At 37.0% G+C, this 23,507-nt stretch overlaps 1 protein-coding gene across 1 annotated transcript in view; it reads right to left on the minus strand.

The window, feature by feature from the left end:
* Nucleotides 1-3,305: 3,305 nt before the first annotated feature.
* The window catches only part of ABHD17B (abhydrolase domain containing 17B), a 39,165-nt gene continuing 18,963 nt past the window's right edge, over nt 3,306-23,507 (minus strand). Inside the window, exons 2-4 of the mRNA XM_029203103.1 lie at nt 11,919-12,388; nt 7,763-7,942; nt 3,306-4,834 (exon numbers count right to left, since the gene is read on the minus strand). Coding sequence (XP_029058936.1) covers nt 4,615-4,834; nt 7,763-7,942; nt 11,919-12,385 — 867 coding nt within the window. The 5' untranslated portion in view covers nt 12,386-12,388 and the 3' untranslated portion in view covers nt 3,306-4,614. The remainder of the gene's footprint in view (nt 4,835-7,762; nt 7,943-11,918; nt 12,389-23,507) is intronic.

The raw sequence follows: 23,507 nt of genomic DNA on the forward strand, positions 1-23,507 counted from the left end.
GTTTAAAAGACTTTAGCTCACTGATATTTATAAAGACTCTATGCTTTACTTCCTGTTCTCCCCCCATCCCACCCCGGCCAAACTCTGTCAAGTGGTCACTTCCAGGATAGAGGTATTTGCTTCCTTCCTTAGCATTACTCAACCAATTCAGCCAGAGGCATAACCATTTATAGATGCAGTAGAGACCTCTCCGTTCTGCAAATTATAACTCAATTCCAGCTATCATATGCATAATTCCTTTTTTGGTTACTGGACATTTGGGATATACATTATTGTTAGAACACAACATGCTGTCATGTATTTAAACATACTGCCTGTTTTAAACCAAAACAACACACTTAAAGCCCATCCATCACCAACTAGTAACAACCGCTTTGATGCTTTTTTCAACATAACTGCTTATTCTTGGCATGCTATAATTTGTAGTAAATGTGCTGCTGAAGTAAACATTTGTTTATTCATGTGACTATAGTTACCATCTTCACTAGGTTTTAACACACCAAATAGCTGTTACTGAGCCTTGTGAAATGGATTAGTGTTAAATACTTTAAATATAGAAATAATTAATTTGAGAAATGTTAAAGATACAACCTATCAATTTACTATTCAATGAATAACTAGCTGATATGGAGAACTCTAGGAGCCATTTAAAAATACTTATGATTAATGTTGGAGAGCAAATAAGTTTATGCTGTATTATAGCTCAAAATGATCATTCACGTATTAGTCCAGATAAATTTGGTTAAGAGAAGATAATGAGAGACAGTACAATTCTTGACAATTAGATTGTAGACCTTGGCAAAGTAACTTCTCGTTTGGGCTTCCTCACTTGTAAAATGAAGGGATTAGGCTTTATTATGTCTAAAGTTTTTAAGATTTAAGAGTTTATCTGACTTCCCATAATAGCTGTTCTTGAAGTTAAGTTTTTGCCATATAGCATGTCTGCTTGCACCAAGAACATCCTATTTACATGACAATTAATCTGTTTATAATTAAAAATTCATTTTCATTTATTAAGCTTTCTTAAAGTGAGCAAAACCCATATATTTATAGAAATCACCAAGAAAAAAACTACTGTGGAATATATTCTTAGCTGGAATATAGAACTGGTGATTTTTATTAAGTTAGAAGTCTGGGGAAAGTGTGAAGATGATAAATCAATTTATTTAAGTTCTTATTCTGCTCATTGTAAGATATTGTAGGAGTTATGTACACTGCTGACCCTTATCCCAGGATTAACATTGCTATTCAAATTGCACAATGATGGTATGCACAAAAGCCACATATTGAAATATATTATTGGGGCTACTCTAGTCAAGGAAGGTTAAAAACTGATATGAGTCATTACATATGAATGGGGCTGAGATTTTCACATTACATTAAAAATGTAAGGGATTAATCAGTTCCATCTTTTCATTTCTAGTAGGAAGTTGTGGTCCAAAGAAGTGACTTGCCAAGGTCACAGATCTAACTACTGTCAGTTGAGAAGAGTGCCCAGATCTGATTGCCAATTCTACATCATACTGTCCTTCTCCTAGATGCCAGAGCAGGCAATCCTTTGATTAGGTATAACTCCAAATGGAATATAAAATCTTAAAGGCACTTTAAAGGCAGTCCATGTAGCTCAACTTCTCATTTAAATCTGAAATTTCTTCTGTAACACCATGTCAGATGTCATTCAGCTTCTACTCCAGTGGTTAACATACTCATTTATCCTTCAGAGGTGATCCCTTTCCTTGATGGACAAAGAGCCATAAATTCTCTTACCCTGAGTTCTAATCTGCCATTTTGCAACTTTCACCTAGTTCCACCAAGCCAAAAAGGGTAAATTGTACATACCTGTCAAATATGTGAAGACAAAAAGGGTAAATTGTACATACCTGTCAAATATGTGAAAACAGCTATCATTCCTTAGTGATAATAATCCTTCAGTTATTCTTTGGGTTTCAGTTTATGGGATTCTTCCCAACTTGGTAAAACACCCCAGGATTTGCTCTAATTTGTGAATATCCTGTCACTGTATCCTGAAATTATTGCAGATGTGGTTTTTGACCAGCACTTTGTATATAAGATTTATTTCCCCATGATCAATTTTTCATCACCATCATCTTACTTCAGGTTGTAAACAATTGGCTCAAATACTATTTCCAGCAAGTTAAAATCTCTAGATATTTTTCTTTTTTTATGTTTTTGCTCCACAGTTTTTTTAAAAAAAATTGATTAATTTATTTTTGGCTGTGTTGGGTCTTCATTGCTGCGTGCAGGTTTTCTCTAGTTGTAGCAAGCGGGGTCTACTCTTCCTTGTGCTGGGTGGGCTTCTCATTGCAGTGGCTTCTCTTGTTGCAGAGAACAGGCTCTAGGCGCACAGGCTTCAGTAGTTGTGGCTCATGGGCTTAGTTGCTCCACGGCATGTGGGACCTTCCCGGACCAGGTATCGAACCTGTGTCCCCTGCATTGCAGGCGGATTCTTAACCCCTGTACCACCAGGGAAGTCCCCAGATATTTTTCATCTATAAGCTCTTGACAAGTGTAGTTTCGTATTTTTTTCAACGGTTTTCTACTATTTCTAGAATGATGATACCATATGTGATTGTGCTGCTAACTAGCTTGTCAGCCGCCACCCTCATCCCTCTGCCATCATTTCCCCTTGACCTCTGACCAGTGTTCTTAATTTCAAACCCACCATCCTTCCTCTAGGCTTCCACATATTGTTCCCCTCGGACCACCCAGGCCCAGTGTTTTCCTAGTCATCCTTCAATGCTCAGTTCAAATACCGCTTCTTTGTGGGACTCCTCCTTGCTCTTCTTCCCATGTTCCCTCAAGGGCACCTTTTACCTATTATAATACCCTACAAAGCTCCTTCAGCCTTATACAAACAGTAATAATACTTGTGCAATAAGGTGTCTGTCTCAGTTATACTGTGAAGGCTGCGAGGACAAGGTTGATGTCTTTTTTTTTTTTTGATGTCTATCTTTATCTGGCATAGGGTTTTGAATGATTTAAACATTCAATAAGTATCTGTTGGATGAATGAATGAATACTGAATTAGTGTGATCAATATTTTGATTTTCCCAGGTGATCAAAGAAAACAGTTAAACTCTAGGGTGTATGTTGTACAAAGAAGGAAACGTATAGGCTTTAAGACAATCTTGAGAAGGAAAAACCTCTCTAAAAGAAAGAAGGAATAATAAAATTTAGGAAACTATAGATCTATGTACTATAAAGATGAATGGTATTTTTTTTTTTAGTCCCTGTACTAAGTAAGGAGTGAGGAGCATGGAAGAAGGAAAACGAGCACAGCTGAGTGGCATATTTTTGTTTTACTGTTAATTTGACACATCTGAACCAAAGCATTCACAATACTTGATATACTTTGAAGAGAGTCATACACTATAGTCTTAGACATAACCACAGAACAAGCAGAACAATTAAAACTACATAAGGCCTTAAAATATATCCACAGTGTGTATTATTTCAATATTCATTCATTTACAAATTAGAGTACATACCATTAATTTTATTTTTATTTTTCTTTCATTGTTTTATTCAAGCAGGATTCATTCAAGGAAAGGCAACTTAGTTTTTGTGTGAGCTTTATTTTTTTCACTACATTCGTTAATATAAAAGTTATGACGTTTTCTTATCTCCTGCATCCAGGAGTAAATCCATGAAATTCTCGGATAGTAATCCAAAACAACAGGTCCTATTCTTAAAAATAGTCAAAGTGAAAAGGGATCAAATAGCCAGTCTGTTTGTGGTCTTAAAGAACATCTAATGGACTTTCAGGTTTTCTAACAGTGACAGTATTGCATTTCTAAGAGATTAGTCAAAATTTAAAACAACATTGCGTACAAAATTATTCTTGAAGCTCTAAATGCCTTTTAAATTACTAAAATGAAAATTTTAAGTAGTTGCCTCACAGTACCAAACTTATAAATCAAAACTAGTTAAAATTCAGTGCTATTGTGACTTTATCATTTACAAGGTAACTAGTGGGTAAATTAACAAATGGCATAAAAATTAAGACTTACATCATTTTTTTAAAAGGAGAAAATGTATGATAACCAGGGAATACAGAAAATTCAATGTATTTTACAATAAAATAACGTTTAAATCTCTATCCCTGTACAACAGGGTTTAGGTCATCTTTAGTGAACTTGCATGTTTTCATACGGTTTATTCTGAGTACTTTAATTAAGATATACAGCTTTTTATTGAAAGAATATTACATTTGTATACCAGGATAAGATTTAGTACATTGAGATGTTTTAAAAATATTTATAAATTTGTTTCTGATATGCAAAAGCATTTGGCAATACTTTCATAGCGTTTGATCTTATAGAATTAAAATTTCATACAGTACTCATCTTGATGTTTAAAAAAAAAAATTCACAGAAAAAATATAAATTACATAGCCTGACTGCATGATACTGTTATTTCCAGTTTCTAGTTTGGTAATTAAAACCTTCATTAAGTCTGTTAACAAATCATTACCTGTACATTTATGAAGGCAACTGACATGATTTGCAAACAAAACCTTCAGGTTTTATGTTATTTACCAAAGAGTGCAGTTCAGCAAGAAAGAAAACCCAGTATGCAAATTTTCAGAATATTTTACAAATTTACCAGTTCCTGTGACACAAACTGTTTCAATCTTTCAAGATACTGTCCATAAAGTTCCACATCATTGTGACCTGCCCCTTCAACCCACAGGGGCTCCACAGGTCTTTGGCAACGCTCAAACAATGCGAGGCCATGTGAGAAGTCAATGACTTCATCTTCAGTCCCATGAATTATTAATACTGGAGAGGTAATCTTAGAGATTTTGTCAATGCTGTAGGGAAAGAGGAGGAAAGAAGTCAACAAATTAAGTATGAAAAGGAAACAAAAAAAATTTTCTTGTGCTATATTAGATAATTTAAATATCAGAACCATCTTTGAATCAATTCAGAAGGGATAGATACCTCTTGGATTTCAAATATGATTCAAAAGTCATCTTTACATTACTCCCTACCTTAAGATTATCTGAGGACGTTAACTTCATGCACTACTGTTTTGAGGGAATCACTCAATCATTATAGTCATCCTACTTCGCCTTTCTACAATGTTGATATTTTAGCACAGAAACTTAGGTTGCAAGGAGAGGAAGAAACCAAGGACCATTTCAGCTATGTGCTAACTTCATACCTCTCTGCATTCATTTTTTTCTCCCTCCCAATATCCTACTAAAATGATAAGCAAAATATTTTTTTTGTTTTGGGTATTTACTACAAAAATAGGAAGAATATAATAAAACATAACATTTTGGAGCTGGAAAGCAGATGAATATGTGAGATAACAGATTAAAAGTATAGGAGAAAACATAATTTTTAAGAGGACAGAAGGGTAAAGTGAAGAACCAATCCAATTTATATCATGGAATACCCCCAGAAGGCTAGTAACTGACATGCAGATAAAGGCGGGTGATTCAAATCTACAGAATTTGTTCAAAGTCTGTTTAAGAAATAGTGTCCTGAACCCCCGCCCCCGCCACCCCAGTTCTTTTCTTTCCTCCTCCTTTTGCAGCTGGGTAAATGCCCTCTATCTAAAACTGGAAGGTTTGTGGACTAGGGGATTGCCGGACACAGTTTAAGGCAGAGGTACCAAATAGCAAGTAAACATATACATGTTGTCTGCTATGAACCCATTTTCCCTACTGGGCTCCCAGAATGCTGGCAGCCAAGCCTCCACCTTTTAAGAGATAGTTGTAGGAAGAGTCTTCTTTGGAGACTATATATCTGCCTTAAGAGGAAAAATAAATACTGACATCGGGGTGGGATCCCCAACTAATTGGCTTGGCCAGATCACTGGATAGTGAAACTCAGTCAACAAGTCTTAATTCCCCACACTTCAGCTCAGCTCTTTAGTTCCTTACTCTTCCATATGAGCACACAAATAAGAATTATCAGACATCAGAGGAGATGTCACTTTACATATAAGACAAGGATCAAAATAAACAGTAAAAAAGGGCAACTTGGAAGAGACAAACAATACAAAGAAAAAACCTTACAAAGAACAATCTTTAAAAATTTTCTGAGAAAGAGGCGCAAGGCATAACTATAAAATGAGGACAGAATCTTGAAAAAGAAGAAAATCATCAATGAAATAATTCAAGGCAGCATTTGGTAAGGAAAAAATGCTTGGGTATATTATTTGCTGTCAACTCTTCAATAGTAGAGGAATTACAAAAGAAGGAAACGTATGATCTTTTTCAAACAGTTTACTGTTAGTGCTGCATACTCTGTTGGTGCAGCTGAAATGAAAGAGGGAGCTAAACAGAGATGTAACTTGGCAATAGTTTACCCCAATTGTCTCCCTATCATTCCTACCATTCAGCGACAAAGTATAATGCACATACCTTCCAATCTACCATTTTGTAAAACAAAAACAAACCCCCAATAAATGTAAAAACCAAAAACCTCCCACAGCCTGCTCTGGTGATAATATCATATGCTCCCATATGCTTCCCTACCAAAGTAACCCCTTACTGGCTAATGAAGAAAAAATTTGTTTTTGAAATGACCCTTGCTGTTCTTATAAAGAATCAAGTGGTGACTTGGCCTTTGGCCTATCTATCATTCACAAAGAATCTTTGTATTGCTACCAATTTGGGAAAGGAAATAAGACTGAAATTTGCTAGCCTGTCACTTCTTCCCTTCCTTTCTTTGAGAAAAATAGGCCGTCAATTTTTTTGTAACAATGAAGAAGAGCTAGTGGGAACTACCATCCTGTGTTGAGAAGCATGAGGATAAGTAGCCCTTCTTTTAAATTTGTCTAACACGTTTGCAGACTTTGTGGGGGCAGTAATTATTCTGGCTCATTTAAGACTCAATATTTTCACAATTCACTTCCTTTGTAAATCAGATATCACTAATTAGACATCATTCATTCATTTTTTACAGAAGATTTAAAAAAAAAATTTATTTATTTTATTTTTGGCTGTGTTGGGTCTTCGTTGTTGAGCGCGGGCTTTTCTCTGGTTGCCGCGAGTGGGGACTACCCTTTGTTGCTGTGTACAGGCTTCTCACTGCGGTGGCTTTTCTTGTTGTGGAGCACAGGCTCTAGGCACACGGGCTTCAGTAGCTGTGGCACGTGGGCTCAGCACTTGTGGCTTGCAGGCTCTAGAGCACAGGGTCAGTAGTTGTGGCACACGGGCTTAGTTGCTCTGTGGCATGTGGGATCTTCCCAGACTAGGGCTCGAACCCGTGTCCCCTGCATTGGCAGGCGGATTCTTAACCACTGCGCCACCAGGGAAGCCCCGTTCATTCATATTTTATGCACATGTGTCTCATTTTCCCTCTACTTGTTCCTCTCCTCCAGTATTATGCACCTCACTGGATGGTACTATCGTCCATTAGCAGCTCAAGTCAGAAACCTGGGAATTATATTCAAATTCTTTTGTTTAGCATCCTATATACAGTCTGACATTCAGTTCTATCAATTTTTTCTCAAATTCACTCTCTTATCTCCAATACTAGTGCCACCATCTGGGGTATAAGGCTCTCAGCACTTTTCACTTGGGTTACTATTGCTCAAACACTTCAGCCTTCTGACAGATGTCCTACCACCACCTTCCTCACAAAGTAATTTTTCCACAATTGCTAAAATATATGTAAAATAGGAGCTCATGGCTGAGTGAACTGTATCATGAATACCTTAAGTGATGGAAAAAAATTCCCTCAAAAGTTTCTTCGAATTAAACTATTTGAATATTAATACTTACTTTGGGAATGCATCAAAACAGTAGGTCTTCTTGGTATCAGGAAAAGCGACTCGCATTCCTGAGGTCAACGGAGAATGAAGAATAACAGCAGCACTCTCATACCGAGCAGCAAGATCCACAGATGGTACTGTCCCTATACTTTGGCCATATATAATCACATTTTCAGGGCGAATGCCATATCTACAGAGTCCAGAAGTTTAAAAAAAAAAAAAAAAGAGTTGGAGAGTCAGACTGGTATGAAGTGTTCAATCACTACTAAGGACTTACTCTTAAAAAAGAATGACAATGAGACAATGTCAATAAATTTATATTTAAAACTTAAGTTTCTTAGTCATCACTAACATATTTAATGCCACAATAAAATCTATATTATTTCATCTGTTTCAAGTCTATCTTTCGGAAAAATAATGGCTGAGGTCTCTTAAAATTTTAATCTTAAGGAATGAATTTATTAAATCATTTAGGCAGTTCAATGTAGCATATTATTGACTATATTTGGAACATACTATGTCACTAATATTTTAATGGACTGATGTTTAATGGAGATTTAGTGTTTATTTTCCATTCAATGTAAAAAAGGTTCTTTATTTCTCTAGGCATTAAAAGTGGTTCATTTTATTTTCTGAAGTTGGTCATAGTGATGAAAATGCAACATATAGTTACAGTATGGAACGATGAATAAAATATATGTATTGTTTTAGCCAAGAGCAAATTACTTATTTTTCTTGAGATTTGCATTTATTTACCCATAGAAATGGACTAATGATTGGAAAGATCAATAGATGAATGAGAATTCCAAAAGTCACATGGGTCAGTGATTTATGAATACTTCCTTTAAAAATGATTCAGATTTAAATATATGAACTCACTAACTCAATTATATTGGGTATATACTATGTTCCAGGCATTGTTACTTGTGTACAGTATAACTGTCCTAACTATAAACTACTGCAAGTGTAAGTGAGGTACTATAGGAGCTAATTACCTCTCCATAGTTTCTTCAAATCAGTCCTACAGAAGGATTTGGACCATGTCCCAAAGATTGGGTTCCATCTACTATAGACTGACTCTAAATGTAACTAAACTCAGAAAAACTTTTTTTGCACTTCCCTGGTGATGCACTGTTTTAAGAATACGCCTGCCAACACAGGGGACATAGGTTTGATCCCTGGTCTGGGAAGATCCCACATGCCGCAGAGCAACTAAGCCCATGTGCCACAACTACTGAGGCTGCACTCTAGAGCCTGTGAGCCACAACTATTGAAGCCCGTGCGCCTAGAACCCATGCTCCGCAATGAGAAGCCACCACAATGAGAAGCCCACGCACCACAATATAAGAGTAGACCCTGCTCGCTGCAACTAGAGAAGGCCCGCGCGCAGCAATGAAGACCCAACGCAGCCAAAAAATATAAATAAATAAATAAATTCTCTACACAGAATCTTAAAAAAAAAATAAAAAAAAGAAAAGGTTTTTTCTTTGCAACAGACCTAGCTTCATAGGAATGAAGAAATTAGGAAAATGAACATTTGCAGCATCGCATCAGCATAACGCTTGGGGCTGCATGGATGCTGTTTAGCTGAACAGCAGAACTGTGGGTGGCAACGATGGGTTTTAGGCTAAAGCTAGCAATGGCAAGGCTCCAGAGTAGCTGAAGCAGCTGCCAATTTACTATCAGAGGACTCAAAGCAGTAACAGAATTTTAGAATAGTACACGTTAGAAAGGACTTCAGAGACCATCTAATCTAGGTTGGCTGCTTACTGAGCAGATGTTCAAAGTCAGAGTAAGTTAATGACAGACCGGTAATTAGAACCCAGGTATCCTGACTCCAGGTCCAGTGCCTTTTCTATTATAGCACACAGATAATGAGCTCAAATACTGTGGGGGAAAGGCTGCATAGTGAATATTCATACTTTATTTTCTGTTGATCCATCAGAAGTTCAGAAACATGGTTACTATAGATATTCAATTATCCTTAAAGGGAGGTTATTCAAATAATAATTATTTAAGTTCATTATTTTTTCCCTTCCTGGTTACTTAAGCTCTTTTTTACTTTAATCAAGTAAATGAAATGAAAGGCATGAATTCTAATTACACACATTTTATTAGATGACAGAATTCAAGAACTGGAAAGAATCTTGGAGATCATTTAACTTAAGCTCTTCATTAAATAGACTAAGAAACAGAGGCTCAGAAAAATTAAATAAAATTTCCCCTTACTAACTCTTCCAACCATATTTAGAGTTCAACATAAGAGAAATTTTAAGTCTGAAATTCTATGCTAAACTAGTATGTGGGACTAGGTAGCAATCTATCTGTTCTACTCCTAGTCTTCATTCATACTGGTCGAGTGTATAAAAAGATTAATTAACCCAGGCTAGAAATCACTTAAGAAAGTTTCCTGTAAATTGATATCTGATAAGATTTAAAAAAAATAATAAAGCTGACCACTTACAAGAGGGGATTCTTTTACATAAACATAGAAAGAACACTTAACTGGATACTAACATGTTTTGCTTGAATAATTTATACTTTTGTGCTACTTGGAAGCACTAATAATGAAGGCTATCTGCTTTTAGCACCTTTAAAAGCTATACTAATTCACTGAAGTTGAATTATAGTATGTGAAGTATATTGCAATAAATCTGTTATTAAAAAATTATCATATTTTCCTGACAGGTATTATATATACTATATTCAACTGGTTGAATCTGAAAGGGAGAACTCAGTTTTGTTTGCGGGCCTGAGGGGACTGACATGAGTATAACCGAAGCATTTTTTTTTTCTTTTTTTTTCGAAGCATATTTTGACTGTGGTCATTTAAGGTAGCTTTTAAGTTTATAAATTTTTACCGCTCTGTGCCTGCCTCCCTCCCACTCCTAAACTCCATAATTACTACTTACCATCTATTTTTTTTCTTACTTGTCAGAAATATGTTTTCATATCATTTCAATTGACTTAAGAATCCCTTTTATACAGAACTCTGCTATGAGACTATAGTTTTACTATACATCTTGGAGGGGTAAATGTTTCTAAAGATTTTTCTAAAAAAGGTTATATCTACTAATGAAATTGAGAAAGTTCTTCCCAACTAACTGAAACCATTAATATTTAAACATTAAATTAGGAATGGTAGATTTTCTTTATGTACTCTAGCTTCAGTCTAAAATACTCTGGAGGGATTTCCCTGGTGGTGCAGTGGTTAAGAATCCGCCTGCCAATGCAGGGGACACGGGTTTGAGCCTTGGTCCGGGAAGATCCCACATGCTGCGGAGCAACTAAGCCCGTGCGCCACAACTACCGAGCCTGCTCTCTAGAGCTGGAGAGGCACAACTACTGAGCCCGTGTGCCGCAACTACTGAAGCTTGCGTGCCTAGAGCCCATGCTCCGCAACAAGAGAAGCCACCGCAGTGAGAAGCCCGCGCACTGCAACGAAGAGTAGCCCCTGCTCACCGCAACTAGAGAAAGCCTGCGCACAGCAACGAAGACCCAACGCAGGCAAAAAACAAACAAACAAACAAACAAAAAACACCTCTGGAAGTCAGGCAGCTTATTAATGTACAATGAAGAATAATTTGTACTAAGGTATCTTTCTGTTTAGTGTACATTAACTGATGAGAAAATACACTGAAGTATACAAAATTGCAATCTTTTTCAAGAAAAATTTATAAGTATTTTTGTGACTAGCAAAGATTAATGTTATTTCTATTTATTAATTTTTAATTATTAATTATATAAAATGATGCAAACCCTGCCTTAGGATTTTAACAATCTAGCCTCTTACTCTGTTAATGACAGACCAAGAGAATGATTAGCTAAATCACTGTTTTCTCTCATTCCCTTGAAATGTTGCAACTTTGAATAAACATTTTTATACCACAATCCAATAAGTTTCTAAAACCAAACATTTTTCACTGGCTTACATTTTTAGGAAAATCACACACACACACACACAAGCTGTCAAACTCTTTTATGCTATTATACAAAATTTAAAATTACAATCTAAAAGTGTAACTCTTCATAGGTTTATACTGGTAAATATAATCTTTATTTAGTACTTCAAGATGTGTTACAAAAACAGATTTTATTCTATTCTTATACAAGACAATTTTATCAGCCATCACAAATGTGGAAAACAATTCCCAATCACCATTTACCTTGTCCTAAGAGCAAGCCAAGCAGCTTCTATGTCTGCATAGAGGTTCTTCTCTGTCGGTTTCCCAGAACTTGCACCATATCCAGAATAATCATATGAAAATATATTACAATTAATCCGTGATCCCAGTCCTATGTAAAAACTGCTCATCTGACCAAGATCAACAGCATTTCCGTGTGAAAAGAGTAAAGTGTATTTGGCATTGGGTGAGCAACGCACAAACATGCAGGCAATTCTGTTGCCTTTACTGGTTCTAGTCATGAAACACTCAATAGCATCTTTTTCTCTAGAAGAATATTGCCAGTCTGCTCGCTCTGATAGGTGTAACGTCCAGCGGCTTCCACTTTCATCACACATCAGCGTGTAAGTTGGATCAGGTGGCAAAAATGCTAATTTTGAAGCAATTTTCCCTGGACAAGGTGGACAGCAAAAGAGGCAACATAGCTCACTAAATGAAAGATTATTCATCTTCTGAAAAAGAAAAGAATAGTCATGTTTTAATCACTGTATGTCCATTCTGCATTTGCATACAATAAAAGTTAAAACAAAGACACCAGTAAATTCTACTACTGGACAGTGTCTACTACTATTATATGAAGTATGCTTTCCCAAATAGATTTTTGGCATCTTTCTAGAAACACTTGAAATCATGAGGTGAGACAAATATTCCTGACCAGGAAACGGACTCAAATACTATGTGACATGTTGCAAATAGTAGCTGAATTTTTTTTTTTTTTTTTTTTTTTTTGTGGTACGCGGGCCTCTCACTGTTGTGGCCTCTCCCATTGCGGAGCACAGGCTCCGGACGCGCAGGCTCAGCGGCCATGGCTCACGGGCCCAGCCGCTCCGCGGCATGTGGGATCTTCCTGGACCAGGGCACGAACCCGTGTCCCCTGCATCGGCAGGCGGACTCTCAACCACTGCGCCACCAGGGAAGCCCAGTAGTTGATATTTTATAATACTTAACCAAAATATGAAAAATGATACTCTTACCAGAGAGTAGAGGTATAAATTTGTTATTTCTCTACAAATAACAACATAGTAGGTATGAAATATCTTTAGTTAGCTTTTAATTTCTGTGTAACTCAGTGAAAATTCTCAGAATCTTGTGAGAAGCTAGGGATTTAACATAATATAGTAAATATATAATAATAGCACTTACTATTTGTCAGGCATTGTGCTAAGGGTTCTATGCATATCAGCATGTTTAATCCTCTAAGCAACCCTGTATGGTAGTCTGAGTGAGGGAGCCAGGATTTGACACCAGGCTCAGTCATCGTCCTACATCACTGGGCTACATACACTGCTTCAAGGGCTCAAAACACTATTTGTCTCAGAGGCTTATTATTTTAGCCATATTTGTCTCAGAAGCCTATTATGTTAGCCATAGTGCCAACGGCCTAAATAACCTGTAAAACATTAAAATGTATATATGAAATTATTGCCCAAATTAAGAAGGCATTATTATGGAAAAAAGATCTGCTCAAGGAAAATTTCCTAAATGGTTAGATGGAAATGAGCATAAGGTTTGAAGTCAGAGAGAGTTGTGGTAGCACTTACTAGCCGTGTGCCCTTGGGCAAATTATTTACCTTTTTGACCCTCACTGTCTTCATAAGTGAATGAGGCCAATGCCTACAATGAACACAGTGGTTGTGAAGAACAAATATAATGATATCGTTAAGGCACTTAACATAGTAATGGTCGTAGAGCTGACACACTCAGAAATGGTCCACTTTCTCCTATGCCTTTTTCATCAATATTTTAAAAGTATCCACAGCTCATATTAACTCAGAAACAAAATAAAGTACTACTTGTTTGCCCTACCAGCATTTCCTTCTAATTATCCTTTCTCAAATTCCTATCTCTTTTTAGCAGTAGACCATTGCTTAGGTTCCAGAAAGAAGGCATTCAAAACAAACACCTTCCAGAGGTTTGGTGGCACCTAATTTTCTCCAAAAAAATCTAAATAAAAGGATAGGGGAAAAAAAAGAACTTCATCCTACCAAAAAATGAGAAACTATCACCTCAGAAGAGTGACCAAAGTGTTGAGTACATATGGAAAGAAATGAATGCCTTTTTCATTAATTACTGACTCAAAATCTAGTTTATTTTGCTTAATACAAATGTGTTAATTTCCCAGTGTAAACTAATTAGGTAGAAAGAAGAAGCAGAAACAGCAGAGAGAAGAGTAGGAGTGACATGAAAGGCTTTAAAAGATGAGTAAGGGAAGGACAGAAAAATGTCTCTTGGCTAATGGGAAGCACCTTTACTTGTTATTCTATTTTTATTCCCTTTCGGCCTTCAAAATGAATATAGCCTGAATAAGTTAATGTCTTACTCTGGTTGGAACAAGAGTCAGATAGAACAAAAATGACAACTAGCTGTCATCCTTAGTGCTAACTCTAATTGGCTCCATGACATGTTGTACTGAGGAGGATTCTGAGAGCATGCCCAGGGCTTCGCAGGCAAAGAATGTGTGATAAATTAGCAAAGTCTACTACAGAATTTGGCTACAAATCTATTATCCTGGTCAGGAGGATAAAGGATCTGGTGAAGATGGCAGAGAAGGGAGTTCAAAGGGTCAGTTCCAAAGGAGATGATCCCCAAACAAAAAGAAACAAACAAAAAAACCTAAAAACAAAGAAGGAGATAACCTGGAAAAAGAAGATGAGGTAGAAGGTACAATATATCAGTGCTATCCGTTTAATAATCTACCTATGGTCATTTCTTACCCCCAATTACCTTACACGCCATCAACTGCTGACCCTGAAGAGCATATTAAAACCTTGACTAAGTAAACTGTATATAGCTGTACTATATTATGTTCCTGTAAATTACCACTTGAACGTGAAGACTTTTATGTACTATATAATAAAGTAATTTTGAAATAAACTGGCTGACCGAACACATATAATGCTGCAGAAACGATTCTGAAGATGAACACCAAAGGAAAAAATTAGACGAGAAAAAGCTGCAATGCCAGGGTCAAGTCAAATGAAAGACAATCTGACCTTCTTAATGGTGGCAGAAGAAATTATTCCCACCTCCACTGCCTCAAACCCAGACAACTGGTATCCACTTAATAACATAAACTTGGAAATTATCACTTTCCTAATGATAGGTCTGATATAGGGCAGCAACATAGACTTGCTTAAAAAAGTTATTCTCTCCTTTTCTATAAATGTGAAATTTTTCACAATAGAAAATAAAATAAATAAACCTATGCTTTAGTATGATCAGAGCAGAGCTGGGCAAATTACTGAGGGAGAATATCTTATTCTTGATAAATCACTGAAATATCTTGTTAAATTTAGATAATTTAAATCCAATTTGTTTCATATAACTCACCTGAATATAAACATTTTATTTACTAGTTATTTCTTGACAACAAAATCTTGAGGAGACAAGGCAGTGAGTAATCACAGATGGAAAATAGAGTTATGAGAGTACACAAAGGTCATACAACAAATTGAATAATTTGTAGCTGAATTTTTGGACCAGACAAAACAAGGATTTAAACTAAGTTATAATAAACCTATTTAAAAAGAGAGAGAGAGGGGCTTCCCAGGTGGCACAGTGGTCGAGAGTCCGCCTGCCAATGCAGGGGACACGGGTTCGTGCCCCAGTCCAGGAAGATCCCACATGCCGCGGAGCGGCTGGGCCCGTGAGCCATGGCCGCTGAGCCTGCGCGTCCGAGCCTGCGCTCTGCAACGGGAGAGGCCACAGCAGTGAGAGGCCCGTGTACCGCAGGAAAAAAAAAAAAAAAAAAAAGAGAAAGAGAGAAGGAGGGAGTGAGAGAGAGAGAAAACTTAAAGATGAAGCAGAAAAAAGTGTCAGAAAGAAAAGTTCAACTGGAATCCCTGGTATAAAAAAATTAGTATCTGAAATAAAGAATTAAACTGATGGGTTGGGTACAAATATTGATAACAGTTGAAGAACACATTAGTGAGCTGGAAAATCAGGTTGAAGAATTCCCAGGTATGGAATTTTTCAGGGGGATGAAGAGATGGAAAATATAAAAGAAAATTTAAGGAGGATTTCAGTAGAAATACCAATATCACTATAGGAGTCCCCTCCAAAAAAAGAGAGGAGAAAATAAAGACAAAGTAATAATTTTTCAGAATTAAAGAGAGAAAATTCAGATTGAAATAGCTCAGAATGCCAAATAGGTATTTAAGAAAACTTTTACAGCTAGACAAATTACAGTAAATATTAAAACTGCCAGAAACAAAAATCTGAACGTTTCCAAAAGGGAAGAACAGATTACTTACAAAGGAACAAGAATCAGATGAACATCTAACATTTGAATAGCAACACTAGAAACCAGAAGACACTGAAGGGATAAGTTTAAAGTAAGGAAAAAGCTTTGAAGCTAGAATTTCACACAGATAAAATACCAATTTAGGGCTTCCCTGGTGGCGCAGTGGTTGAGAGTCCGCCTCCTGATGCAGGGGACACGGGTTCGTGCCCCGGTCCGGGAAGATCCCACATGCCGTGGAGCGGCTGGGCCCGTGAGCCATGGCCACTGAGCCTGCGTTCCCTGACCAGGGAATGCACCCATGTCCCCTGCAGTGGAAGCATGAAGTCCTAATCACTGGGTCGCCAGGGAATTCCCATTATGACTCTTAATAAGTCAGACATAACCAGCATAAAAATGATACTTTGATACACCTGAAGAGTAGTTATAGTTTTCATTACAAATGTCTAGCCTTGAGTATTTATCAACATGTTAAAACTCAAGAAGGAGTGTAAACACAAAGAAATAAGAAATTAATGGTAGATATCAACAAAATAGAGAACAAAATGCAACAGAAAAAGAGGTCATTCTGGGCCTCTAGTGCCATGCAGAGCATCTAACACATAATGAGGTTTCTAATTATTTTTTAGATGAATGAGTTAGTAAATTATTAAGATTAATTCAACCCTCTGGCCCCCACAAAAGAAGGAAAAAAGTTTACAAATTACATGTTAAGAAAGATCCAACATATTTTGTGACAATTATTTAGGTTTCTTGTATGGGTCAGAATAGAAGCAATCAAATAAAAATGTATGAACCTGAATGAGGGAGGGTTCAGGCAGGAAAAGCATTGCTAGTTACTGAAATCATTCAGTGTGTTATAAAGCACAGAACAGAACAGTCGTCCAGGGAGAAGGAAATCAATTCACCAAATGAAAGGTCAGTTCAATATTAAACAGATGGCCCATTGTGAAAATTAAGGTTTTCCTTTTGGCAGGGGACTCAGAGTTACTTCACTTATATAGCAGGAGGAAGTTCCTAAAATTGCATGAAATAATAATTTAAGAACTTGCTTCTCCTGGTAACTTTTTCCTGCTCAATGACAAAGGAAAAGAGATGAACACCTGAGTCCTTTCTCAGCAAAACAGGAAGACTACTGTTAAATAATGTCCTTAAATAAAATGACATACTATAATCTCCTTTTTTTTTTTTGGCGGTACGCGGGCCTCTCACTGTTGTGGCCTCTCCCGTTGCAGAGCACAGGCTCCGGATGCGCAGGCTCAGCGGCCATAGCTCACGGGCCCAGCCGCTCCGCGGCATGTGGGATCTTCCCGGACCGGGGCACGAGCCTGTGTCCCCTGCATCAGCAGGCGGACTCTCAACCACTGCGCCACCAGGGAAGCCCCTCCTTTTTTTTTTTTTTAAAAAAATTTATTTATTTTTGGCTGAGTTGGGTCTTCGTTGCTGCGCGTGGGCTTTCTCTAGTTGCGGTGAGCGGCGGCGGGGGGGGGGGCTACTCTTTTTTGTGGTGCACAGGCTTCTCATTGCGATGGCTTCTCTTGTTGCGGAGCACAGGCCCTAGGCGCATGGGCTTCAGTAGTTGCGGCATGCAGGCTCAGTAGCTGTGGCTCACGGGCTCTAGAGCGCAGGCTCAGTAGTTGTAGCACACGGGTTTAGTTGCTCTGCAGCATGCGGGATCTTCCCGGACCAGGGATCGTATTGGCAGGTGGATTCTCAACCACTGCACCACCAGGGAAGCCCCTCCCTTTCTCTCTTCTGACAGAAGAAATTACTGAAACGACTTCTATTAATTCCTGATGTAATAACATTTACTGAAAAAAAAATCTCCCTTTCAACTCTTTTGTAATAATTTCTTGGTAATGCAGATTGACTCATATTACTACCATCTACGAAGGACAATTGATTGATTCTTTTAGGGTTCAAGATTTTGTCATAATGAGCAGTACTAGTACTCAATAGTCTTTTTAAAAAGGTTTTAGAGAAAACATTTTAAAAGTATCAATACTTATAACTTTTCTTTATTTTGTGTGGTATTTTGACAATTTCACTCTAAATAGTATCTGAGCTGATTTAAAGTCTTACCCAATTTAGAGTGTAGTCAGTAAACTGCTTAAATTTTGATATACTAGATTTCATGTTAAGAACTACATTCTAAAATCCAAGATGAATTTCTTTGAATTTGGCTTCATGCATGGAAATCTGGGGAAGTAATATTACATATTCTGTTTTGTAGAATGTCAGAATTTGTTACCTAGAGAATCTGCGATTACTATTTTCAGTTAGTTATACATCTATCTATTTAGCAATCAGGCTTCAAGAAGTCCCAGTGATTCAGAATAACAGCAACACTTCCCAGAGATTAAATTTTTTAAGATAAACAAATATCTGAGCATTCAAAGACAAAAAAAAAAACTAAAAAAGGGAAGACTGCACAAAATGTAAAGACTGGTCTGTTTGCTACTGTAAAAACAACCCATTTTTGATGCTTATCTTTGGTTATAAAAATTAAAGCTTGATGTTTTTTAAACTGACAGAAGAAACCAGAAAAAATAAAAATAGATTTATAGCAAAGCCTGCCTAATACCAGAAATGGATAAACGAGGTAGATGTTTGATTATTAAGAGCAAGAGGTAGCAAAGATCAGAATGAAGTTCGAAGTGATGGCACAGAAGATACTCAACTATGAAAAAGCAGGAAAAAAAAATCAGATTTTAGGTTAGTTCTGTAAAAGGGGGCCATGAGCCCAACACATCCCCAGTTGACTAATCCAAAGGGAATCACCATAATACTGCTATATAAAGGGGGTCAATCACATACAGCTCAGTAGCCTAGGGGTGAATCTAAATCAAATTAAGCTCAGTTCAGTATCCTTGGAGGGCACCAAAGGAGTTAGGTACTGCCACCCTAATATCCAGCATGTAATCTGTAGTAGCATTTACCAAAGTACAGCAACAAGTGAAACCACATGTGTTACTGTTTTTAGAGAGCTATATATATTACAGAGTTTAACGTACACAGAGAAGCTGAATAATCACCATTAAAGAAGTTTGGCACCAGCCTTATTTTTCACTCAAGACAGAGTATCCAAAATACTCATAATGATCAAAATTTCTGCTAAATGTTACTTAGAAACTAGGTGTTTAGTACATGTCGCTTTAACACATTTTCTTATTTGTATATGTCTTATGTAGAAATACAGCTTATGTAGCCCTTATCTCTTTGGGGTAGGTTGTATTTATTTCTTTTAGATCATTATAAGAATCAGCAGCAGAAGTACTCCACTGTCTGTGAGATCAAAGGATTTGATTGGGTGATTTTGCTAGGAAAACTTGGAAGACAGAATGCATGGGTTGTGTTACATAGGAATGGAAACTTAAAAACTTAGGAAAAGTTCTTTTAAAAGCACTATATTTTTTGTATTTCAAATTGGAAGGAGAAATTTGGCAAAACTATTTTCTTTTAAAGAGTCATGTCAGTTACTTTTAAAGATAGTTATAAGTTTTAAATACTAATAAGATTCTAGAGATACTTAGTACCTGGGCCAATGTATCACTTGAAAACACCTATGAAACGTGGTTTTTGTTGGTAAATCGAACAGATGCCTTAATAATTGCGAGTTTTATAAAATTTAGAGGAGTTTCTCAAATAGGCAAAACATAATGGGTATGTCAAAATAAGTTTCCTTTCCCGCTGGTGAGAAAAGTTGGGGTTAGACACATAAAGAAAGTTGAGGTCTACCAGAGGTACCAAAATAGTCCCAATCCTAGTGTTAGTATGAAGTTATTTATTTGTTTTTTCTTCAGTAAAAGAAAGTTAAACAGTAAGAATCAGAAGTGAGGAAACTGGATTTATGACAAGATTATACAAGATGGAAATTAAGGCTGAAGAGCCTATACGCTAGGCCAAGCAAACTAATTTGGCTCAGCACTCCTACATAGGTCAATGTAGCCATTTCTACAGTACTTATGTTTTCCCCTAGTTTCTTAATTCTTACTGCACTAATACAGGAGGCACTAACCACATATGGCTACTTAAAGTAATTAAAATTAAATATTCAGTTCCTCAGCCACACTAGCCATATGTTGACTAGTGGCTACCCAATTGTACAGTGTAGAAGAAGCATTTCCATCACTGCAGAAAGTCCTAATTGGGCAGCGCTGAATTAAAAGCTTTTAAACCCAGGCAATGCAGAACCAAAACTTACATGCTTCATATCCATACTAGATTTAAATGTTGGAGCTCCTTCCTCTCCAGTCTTTCCATCATAGTACATATAAGCTATTTTCATAGGTCCTGTTGAACAATGTAACCACCCAGAACTAAATGAGTTTACCTAGATACTGTTTTAGAAGATTACTATCTTGACAAAAATATTACATCAAGCCCAACCTTAATGTAAGAGACATTTTATTTAAAACGAGGAATGCAAATCAATCAGACTATCTATACATTTTAATGCATGGTTTTAAGGTGTCAAAGGAATTCAATATTCTTTTTTGCGGTACGCGGGCCTCTCACTGTTGTGGCCTCTCCCGTTGCGGAGCACAGGCTCCGGACGCGCAGGCTCAGCGGCCATGGCTCACGGGACCCAGCCGCTCCGCGGCATGTGGGATCTTCCCAGACCGGGGCACGAGCCCGTGTCCCCTGCATCGGCAGGCGGACTCTCAACCACTACGCCACCAGGGAAGCCCAGGAATCAATATTCTTGAAAGGTTCCTTGTATGCTGGAGTTGCAAGTAAACCATAAGAAGTTATTACTATTTAACTAATTTCTGAACACAGCCCATACAGTATTCTAAACACTTAAAATCCTGATGATCCACTTAAGCAATGCCTGAACAAAGTGAATCAAGTTTTCCTGATTAAGTAGGACAGGCTGTTGACTTTTGCATATGCTAATATCACAGATTCCCATAAAACTCTTGGTGACTGGACAGTGTGTAATTTCAAAGTCACACCTATACACGTTGCTAAGCATAAGCTAAAACAGGCACACATTTCCCTACCCATAATCATCAGTTTTTGGCACTTCTACTGAAAAACTTTCCAAAACATGCTTATTCTCAAAGTTCACAGAAAAGCTGTCAACGTACGTTGGTGAAGATATTCCACAAATATACATTATTTTCTCCACATTTATAATAAGTAAAATCTGTTTCTGGGACATTTTCCAGGTGAAAACACACTACACACCTTAAAATACCCATCTATAGCACAATATAATTAAAGTAGTCACAAGTTATAGAAAATTTAAGGACTATTGATGATTATAAATTATGAACACAATCTTCTTCAAAAAGAGGGCTTATATTACTGGTATCCCAATTCGAATTCCTAAGAGTTATAAAAGAGATTACAAAACCATTTACCATCAACAATGAACAAGTACCCAATCAGCCATTCCTTACTAAGTAGTAAATAAAATAAGCTGTTCCAATAAAGTAAGAAACTACTTAGCAACGGCAAAGTGTCTGTTCTCAGGCAATTGAATTGCTGTAAAATATCCTGTACCCAGAGTCAAAAGACAGAAATGTAAATGGTGATAACACTACTACTATATTCAAATAATTATTAAACAGGCTGCATAATTAAAATTACTAAAATACTAAAAAGTAACATTGTAATTATAAAAGTATTACAAGACACGGTTTAAAAAAAGTCAAAACACAAGAGGTTAAAAAATAAAAAGTTAAGTCTTCCTGCCAGGCTAAAATAAGTACTGGTTAAAAGTCAATTTAAGAATTCAGTTCCCTAGATACTCTTGCCAACTCAGAAGACCAGAGGTTTACATTGGAAGAATCTTTTCTGAGGAATCAGACTAATCTGAAAGAAAGATCGAACAATACTTATATGGCAGAGGTTACATGGGGAAGTTGTGGGAATGAGAAGGATGCGTGTTACACTAGGGGGCCTTCTGTAAGTGGGATGTCAACACATAAGAAGTAGCAATATAATACTGTTATCTAGCAGACATTGAGAATGGACTTGAGGACACAGTGGGGAAGGGGAGGCTAGGACTAGTGAGAGAGTAGCACTGATATACATACGCTACCAAATGTAAAGTGGATGGCTGGTGGGAAGCTGCTGCATAGCATGGGGAGATCAGCTTGGTGCTCTGTGACCACCTAGAGGGGTGGGAGGGAGACGCAAGAGGGAGGAGATATGGGGATATGTGTGTGCATATAGCCGATTAACTTTGTTGTACGGCAGAAACTAACACAACATTGAGAAGCAATTATACTCCAATAATGATGTATAAAAAAATACTGTTATCTAGAGATATGGAGGTAAATATAAAAAGAATCCTTCAAAAAGTTAATACTCCTTGGGAAAGGATATATCAAGGAGACAGACAGGGCCCTGGCTTGCTAATTTTCACAACAAACTTTGTAGAATCATTTGGCTCCTTAACCATATGCTTGTACGAATTTAATAAAAATAAAGATTTAAAACAAAAGTCTCTTCCCTAATCAAACCAGGTTCAATCCCAGAAATTATGACGTTGGGTCATTTGCTTTTAGATCTGATGTTTAATACCACACTCATGTATTTATCCTCCACTATCATAATGTTTCATTATTATGAAAGATTAGAGAATTTACCCTACTTTTTCCCTTCTCTGCTCATTCTGTTATTTTTAAGTTTTTATAGGTTATTTTTATAACTTTCAACACTATACTTGAATCTCCATTTCTTTTTCTTTCTTTTTTTTTGTGGTACGCAGGCCTCTCACTGCTGTAGCCTCTCCTGACGCAGAGCACAGGCTCTGGATGCACAGGCCCAGCGGCCATGGCTCACGGGCCCAGCTGCTCGATCCTCCTGGACTGGAGCACGAACCCGCGTCCCCTGCATTGGCAGGAGGACTCTCAACCACTGCGCCACCAGGGAAGCCCTCCATTTCTTGTTCCATCAACTTTAGGATGTTTCCACTGGTTTCCTATGTAATCAAATACCATTATAATTGGCTATACAATTACCTTCACATTAAGTTTTATATAATTTGCAGTTTGTTTTGTAATTATAAAATTTTTCTGTTTTATCTATAGGTTGATTTTTTTAAACTGGGTAGCAAAAAGTATTTACAATGTTATCCACTGCCATCCAAGTAGTGGGATATTTTATGTCCCTAAATTCCAAGTGTGAAGGTGTTTATAACTCTGATAACTGCTCAAAAATAAAGCACATTTCAGTTTGTTTCATATTTGACTTTCTGAAGAGCCTTTAATTTTCCTAGAGCTGCTGCCTTTTTTTAATTTTCAGAAAGTTCATAAACTTTTATCACATTTAATATATTCCAACTTCTTATTCTTCGAATTTGTGCAACAGAATCT

The sequence above is a fragment of the Monodon monoceros genome, unplaced genomic scaffold, assembly GCF_005190385.1.
Source record: "Monodon monoceros isolate NGI ecotype Baffin Bay Population unplaced genomic scaffold, NGI_Narwhal_1 Super_Scaffold_5, whole genome shotgun sequence".
NCBI classification, from domain to species: domain Eukaryota; kingdom Metazoa; phylum Chordata; class Mammalia; order Artiodactyla; family Monodontidae; genus Monodon; species Monodon monoceros.